Genomic DNA, 7986 nt, shown 5'->3' on the forward strand with positions numbered 1-7986 from the left:
AATGTTGATCTGTCATATATATATTATATAATAGTAATGAATATATATAATAATATTATATTTTTTGTTGGGTTGGAATGTTGTATATATTATTTATGGTTGTGTATAATATGTCATTTGTATCTGGAGTATTAACGAATATAAATTTCCTCTGGGATTATTAACAAATTATGTAATTTGGTCCTGAAATGCCTGAATCCCTGAAATCAAAATATACCAGTCTATAATTTAGTTCACTAATCATTTATTAATACTCATAATATGTACTTGAACAGACAAAAGCGACAACGTAATCCAATGAACAACGCTGTCTACACTTCTCTGAATATGTTGTATGTGCTTTGCTTTTTTCCTAGTTTCAATTAATGGGAACACCAATCTAGTTGGGAGTCTGGAAGCATAACTGAGAAACTGGGAGCTAATTACATTCAAAGAAAAAAAAAAAAAAAAATTAGAAATGCATTCCTCACCGGCCTCTCTAACTGCCAAAGCCACTCCCTGAAGTGATAAGTTTCAAAGTTAAGTGGCTTCAGTCGCAATCTTAGTTTTTCCCACGGGGTGGGTGGAGACTAAAGAAGATTGAGGGTCGATCGTATCATGGAAAAAGCTGAACACAACTGGCTAATTCACCTGTCACATAATTGTAGTGCTCTAATACAGAACAGTGCTGTGAGGGGCCCAAGGTCAGAGTCACTGTTGGTTAGTGCTGACCAAAGCCACTTAAATTGTCAGTGACATTGTACTGATGGGAAACCACTATAACCCCCCCCCCCCAGTAACTACGGTAACACACACAAAAGATATTAAAATATTAGGTATTTGAGGAAAACATGAACATGCTGTTCTTACTATGAATGAACCCCCTTTCCTTGGGTCCTTGCTGTTTTCCAGTGACTGAACAGAAAGTCATAAAGCTGCTGCTGTAAAATACTGCATTTTTTGAATGGCTACCAGTTGGTTTTATTTTTGATTCTTTCAAAATAAGTGATATAACACAGCCAGTGATGCATTTGCTCTGGTCTACCTAGAACACATTAAACATGTGTTCTTGTGTGTGCGTGTGCGGTTTGTATTTCTGTGTGTGCACAGAGGCTTTGATAAGAGGTCTTGAGAGGTATGGTGGAGGACCATGCCCTCCTCTCCTCTCCTCTCCTCTCCTCTCTATCCTGGCTAGCAGGCTGTCCTCATTACTGTCAGTCAGCATCAGGTTTAGCAGTGCCAGGCTCCTGCACAGCCCTCTGTCCTTCTCTGCCCTGCCAGCACTAGCCTGCCTGACTGCTGCCATTGGTAAGCATTGTAAGAACCCCTCAATCCCCTAGAAAACCTAATTACTCTCCACCCGCAACCAAGGAGACCGGAGGAGAGGAAGAGCGAGGCCGAGGAAAGAAAGAATCACACACATGTACACTCCCATTTATAAGCGCTCCGGCAATTATTTAAACAAAAGAAATGTGTGTTCATGTTATATCTGCAGTAAAAAAAAAAAAGTAATTACACTAGCATTTACATTTACACATCGTTTATCTTTCCATTGAAGCTTAAAGCAGGAAGAAAAAAGGACACAAGATACATTTAGAGTGAAATGCATAAAAAAAAAAACCCTGCATGAATCAAACTGAGCATTGCTTTGACTACCCGTTAACTGGGTCACTCAGTTGGTGATTGTGTCTGACCACCAAACAAACAGTCATTCATATGTCTGTGCTCTGGCCCCATTTTCATCTGGAGCAGTTCCACAGAGGCCACTGAAAGCAAAGGAGCCGACGGGTCAGGGATTTAAACCCATCTCCAGCTTCGGCACAGTAGCCATTACCAGGCTTGTGTCCTCCTCTATCTAAAGGAGGGTTTATTTATGTTGGCTGCACATGTGGGTTTTTTTTTTTCCAGGGGTGAGAGGAGAGTGACAGCAAAGAATTTCCATCAACTCGCTTGTCACTTTTCCGTCGTCTTCCGTCTGACTCTTGGTTTCAGTGAAACGTCAGTGCATTTAGTGTCAGCTGTGAAAACCCATTTCAAAAGTGCATTTATTCTGAGAAATACAGCAAATATCTTTTCAGTTGGACATCTCGGTCGCTCACCGGGATAAGACCTGTGCCATATGCCTTGAAATGCGACGTCAGGTTCGGATAATAGCCTGCACAACACAACATTCCTTCTCTTTCTTCCACTCCGTGCGCTATCTGCACAGTAGAAATGCCTTGAAATAAGAAATGTTTAATAAGAAATAATCTTCTTTCACGTAATAAATATTTGGGAGGGCTCATTGTCATGAACTGTAAAGCCGAACAAAGATATTGATACGGCATTCTGTTCTACATTAAAGACTTTTGTCCTTGCATATTCTTTCAGACTCGTGCAGCTGTGCAGATCTGAGTTGGAACGGGGAAGCTGGTGCTTTTAATAAACTCACGGGGACATTCAAAGGGGCTGGCAGCTACAGAGGTTTCATTTTCCCAGCAGTGAGCTGTGTCATTTAAAATAAGGATCATTTTGAGAAGCGGAATATCATAATGCTAAATCTAGATCAAATAACTGAGCCAGGTATAAGACTGGATTTACAAGGCCTTGTAATCCTAAAAGACTTGAAAAGAAGCACAGACAAGAGCAGAGTGAGGGAGTGAGAGATAAAGTAAAAGAGAACAACGGAAAAAGAAGAAGTTTGTTTTGAATTTGTGTATAAAACTAGACACCTGTGCCTCTCTTATACAGTATGTACATGCAGTCTGAGGTGTTTGTGGGCACGTGTTTAGGCCACACAGTACAAAAAAAGCACAGGGGATGAGAATGTGGATTTACTTGATGCAGCATTATTATTAGACTTCATTAAGACCTGAAATCTCTGGAACTGCAATACACCTGAGGGTCTTTCCTGCAGGTAAAAACAAAGCGAACACAGTCCCTGAGAGAGGTGTGGGGTGATGCAGACGAGTGGAGGAGGTGGGGGTACTGGTCAGTTTGCCATTCGCAGAGAGAGAGCAGGAGAAAAAGAAAGAAAGCGAAGGGAGAAAGATAACGTGACACGCAAGGCGAAGAATGAGGCCAACAGAAAGAGAGGGCTCCAGCTGCCAGAGATAGGCCGAAACTAACAGTAGGCCATGAACAGGGAAGCAGCTGTCACAGGTTGAAGTAGAATTCGGTTGCTTTGATGGTATTTTTGACTGATAGGCCAGAATTACCGCAACCAGTGTACTAACACAGTTCGCCTTCCTTCTCACTGACATTAGCAGTTTAATACGACACGTTTCAGAAAAGAAAACTGTCATTGTAAACAAAATAAACAGAAAATCTGGAAGTGTTGTCACAGCTGCTTCTGTGCAGTACACATCTTTTTGTGCATCCCAAATACTGCCAGAGACACGGCGACAACCTGTTCGGAATGGCTTACATGGCAAATCTTTACGAGGTGCGTGGAAAGGGTTACGCCCATTGCTCTATAAATGGTCGGTGCTCCTTCCTTTCATTTCCATAACAAGCCATCAGAACTCATCTCCCACTGAAGTGGCCACAGTCCCACTGGCAATTAAAATCATGCTGGGACATGCCATGGTTGTGTGTGACTCCACTGTGGGAAACAAAAGCAGCGGCAGCAGCGGTAATGACGCCAGCAGTTGAGTGGTAAATCTCGAGCAATGTCGGCGGAAACCGACGCTTTGATTTGTCCAGGAAAGTGAGAGCAGGCCTCGTTTACATCTTTCGGTGTGAACCTTACAGGAAAATATCAAACGAGGAGACAGGAAGAAACAGCAGCATTTCATCTCCGACTTCTTTACCACTTTCGATACACATCCACAATACTAAAAAGGCATGTTTTTTTAAGAAGCGTCAGTATCTCAACAGGCTCGAAATTTAGAAAAAAAAAAAAAACACACTTGGATAATTAGGGTGTAAAAACTAGAATATTTTTATGTGAGGCAGAGTCTGGCTTGGGTTAAAGGGTAGGTTAAAATGTTTGACTGCTGTCCCCTCTAGCTAGCTACAGCTGAACTTCAAAATGAGGACTGCGGGTCTTGTCCCATGTGTCTTACAGTGTAGTTATGCTAAGAGGGGTTCCCTGTATGGACAGGAGAAATAATAGCAGTGACAAATAATTATTTCAAAATGCATATGATATGTGAGTATTGTATGAAGATAGACTGTGCTTCTAAAACAACAGCCTCCTGAAAACTCCTAGAAATCACCCCCCCCCCTTTTTTTTTTTTCTTAAAAAGAGCACCTTTGCAAGCTTCAAACGAAATGATTCCATATTTATAAAACATAATAGTAGGCTTTTTAAGTTTCAGTGGAAATGAGCAGTGGTGCTACATCACACAGCACTGGCCACATAATGAGGGATGTTTCAACCGTCATAGAGTATCTACCTTCACTATGAGGCGAGATGCAAGAGGATCTCTCTGATAAAGCTCAAAAGGTGAACGACTGACCGATTACATCTTACATTGGCTCTTGCATAACATTCCTTATTCATCACAGCAGCACGTTGCAATTTCAGTGAAGAAAACCCTTTCTAAGTTTTTTTTTTTTTAACACTTAGGTGCGTATGCCATCTACTAACCAATTTCTTGGAGGTTAACCAGGAGAAAACAGAAGGTGATGAATGTATTTTGTTCATCATATTTGTACAATTTTCATTTCCCTTTTTTATATCTTTTGCCAGGATGGAAACTAAATGTTGGAGGTGCTGAAACATTTATGTAGAAACCCTGGCATTCTGAAGCTACATTCAGCTGCCTATCTAATACAACCATGGCCAACCCGAGCCAGGATGAATAGGCAGGGAGGAGACAGGGCATAAATGAATGTGCATAAAGCACTTTGCATCACATCACCATTGTTTAATCCTTTCATTCTCATCTGTCAATCATCTGCAGATGAAACCTAACCCCTGAATATTTGTGAACTAGTCTGCATTGATACCTTTGACATAACTTGTAACCAAGGCTTCTATTTATAATACAAAATGTCTACTTTTAAGTCTTAAGATAAGCTTTAGTTGTGTGACATTATTCGCTATTAATGTGCGCTGTGAATTTCTTTAGCATGTTTTCTTTGATTGACAAGACCTGTTATCTCCTATTTGTGGCCAAGTGCACAAAAAACAGATTACTAAAATCAGACCTATAGAAGATTCTCAAATGCATGGCGCAAAGCAGAGCTAATCCACACTTTGTGATTGATTTGCCATACAAGAACATATTTATGAGTATAACAGTAATCCATAATTCAGGTATAATATTGGCCCTTAAAGCACAAAGGTTCACTTTAATATTCTCCAAAATCGTATGTTCCTCTACATACAAACATACAAATCCTCTGAGCAAGACCTCTCTGGTAAACTAGTCAAATCAAACTACGTCAATAAGGCCTAATGATTATTTGTTGCCAAACTCCCATCTGTCTGTTTCTGACAGCCTCTTTACAACTGAACTGTCCATATTTTGGGGCAGTGTCAGTTATGCCTGCTGATACAAGTTGTTTTTCCTGTGATCCTGTCATCCCGGTGCAAACACCTTCAGTTGTTTACAGTGAAATGTCCTCTGTGTTCACCTTCACTTCCTGTCTGTTTTCAGCATTACTCTACGTGCAGTACATACTGTATAGTTTTACCATACTGCAGCATTCAGCAGTGGGAGGTCATTGGCAGGGTTACTTGTGAGGTCATTGTTAGCCGTGAGAAAATTAACGCTGATTGGTCTCGTCGCGATTTGCTCCCCGAAGCCCGTGCCACCGAGGCACCTGCCAAGGCGAGCTTCTTTAAGCAAGAACGAGGCCTATTCAACAGCTGCATAAGCAGCCAGGCAGGCAGACAGTGGAGGGGAGAGAGGGACAAAAGAAAGCAAATGCAAAACAGAGAGGACTTCCTAAATGGGAACCTCAGAACTTCTTTTAAAAAGGTCTTAAATCAATTGAACAGAAAGTACAAACCCCTGCAATGTTAATCTATCTGGCCTAATCCCATTGCTTTAAGATCCTTTATAATCCACATTCAATACAACCATTTTTCTTCCCTAACAAGCTTGCCCTATAGCCATTTTATAAATCATTGGTACAGGCTTTTGCAGTGCCACAAATTCTGTTATGGTGTCATTACTTCACAGAGTTATGAATCATGCAAGGTAGAATGACAAATATGTTTAAGACCTGTAGAACAGCTCAAAATATTGTATTTCCCTCTCTGAGTCATTGCTAAACAAACAAAAAAAGAAATATCTCTGTATATATATATAAAAACACTGTTTAAAGAAAGATTAACAATAAACATGACAGCAAGAGGAGTTTTCTGTTCACTTAAAAATTGCAAGCATCATCAAACATCTGAGCTGCTTTACTGCACCTTCGACTTTTATGGGCAAGTCTGAGAACAGAAGAAGTTAAAGTGATATACCTGCTATGTGAGAACTGTGGAGAAACCCTGGTAGTTTCTCAACCATATGCCGATATCCTTAAGTCACCATGTGCTCTGGCTTTGAAAGCCTGCACTGCCAATTCTTCATTTGAAACCTGACCAACTCTTTAACAATGCCTCTCTCTGATCCAGTGGGAGAGAGAAAATCTATTATCGATTTCCACCTGGTTTAGGTGGAAAAAGCCCTGATAGCGATGCTGAATGACGCTTCACTGTACTACAGCTACAGCCTGCACAATAAAAGCTGGGGGATGGTGTGAAAGGGCATGTCAACAAAGCCCTTGACTATGCTACAGCACCATCTGCACACGCTGAATATTTAATTGTCAATAGAACTGCTCAAGACCAGTAATCAAGAAAAGGAAAAGATAATACGCATTATGAGGAGCTCATACGACAGTTCCTGTGTGATTGGAGTTTGGCTTATTTTTTTAAATCACCCATTCTTTCGATGCTAATTGTGACTATTTCTACATGCATGCTCCACAATTAAAGATATTTCTAAATCACTTATGTCATTCAATCCCATTCAACTCCGAATGCTTCAGAAAACAACTCAATAGAGTTATAATTCAGCCGGTAAATGTCATTCATCACTGTCAATGAGAAGTCACCAATCATTTCTTGCAAATTCAGTCAGGCTAATATTGGGCTATTCACTTAAAAATAAAACTCTCGCCATTTTACATGAATGTGCAACCTTTAAAAACGGGATCTTGAATCCACTTCCTAAACCTCAGTTTTCTTTTTCCCCCCACTAAAATAAAACTTTCATCCAATAGATACAGTTCTCTGCAGATACATTAGAACCCATCTCCTGCCAGTCAACCCAATAGACAAGTCACCAAAGTAAGATGGTTTGGCCACTTCTACTCTGTTGCATTAAACAGACAAAGCTTAATTTGATACTATTTCAGACTAAAACTGGCACACTCTGCTGCAATGGAACTACAGTATACTGTATTAATAAGACAAAACATCTGACATTAAAAACAACTATGATAAGGGATGAAATGGAAAAAAGCACTGACATTGATATAAAAATGTAAGGTATTACAAAAAAGAACATAACCTCAATCATGCTGAAAATTTCCTTTACGTCTAATATGTCCAACTTTAATTGCTTTGGTGAAACAGCATAGACAAGGTGAGAACAATGGAGCCAGACTAGGTATTTCTCTACAATAACAAACAGACAACCACTGCCTCTTTGTATCTGCTGTGTGAGCACACAAAATTAGGTAAGCTAGTGACATGAAACATAATCATTTTCTTTGAGCAGGGTTAGTGACCAATTTATTCTTACCTTAGGCTGGGCGCGACGGGGAAAGGCAACCTTAGGATCAATCTGAGAATGAGAAAAGAATAGCAAAATTGTTGTTAAAAGAAAAGCTTTTAAGGCAATGAACAGGTGTTTGAGCCAACACAAGAACCACAGTACAACACACATGCACAAAGTCACACTACACTTACAAATTAAGTGCACAAGCCAACTAAAATGATAATGAGTAACACAATGGGTCTGCTTGAATCAGACCTGACTTTTGTCAAATCGGACATTGTTTTCCTTCTGCCCCCCCCCC

General features: G+C 40.2%; 1 protein-coding gene across 12 annotated transcripts in view; it reads right to left on the reverse strand.

Annotated features, from left to right (window-relative positions):
- LOC118331313 (RNA-binding protein Musashi homolog 2) overlaps positions 1 to 7986 on the reverse strand; it is a 228805-nt gene that overhangs the window by 209720 nt on the left and 11099 nt on the right. For all 12 annotated transcript variants that reach the window (XM_035666155.1, XM_035666153.1, XM_035666151.1 and 9 more), the window contains exon 5: positions 7710 to 7751. In XM_035666155.1, the coding sequence (XP_035522048.1) occupies positions 7710 to 7751 (42 nt within the window). The remainder of the gene's footprint in view (positions 1 to 7709; positions 7752 to 7986) is intronic.

Source organism: Morone saxatilis, unplaced genomic scaffold, assembly GCF_004916995.1.
Source record: "Morone saxatilis isolate NCDOM2014 unplaced genomic scaffold, NCSU_SB_2.0 Contig20, whole genome shotgun sequence".
Lineage (NCBI taxonomy): Eukaryota > Metazoa > Chordata > Actinopteri > Moronidae > Morone > Morone saxatilis.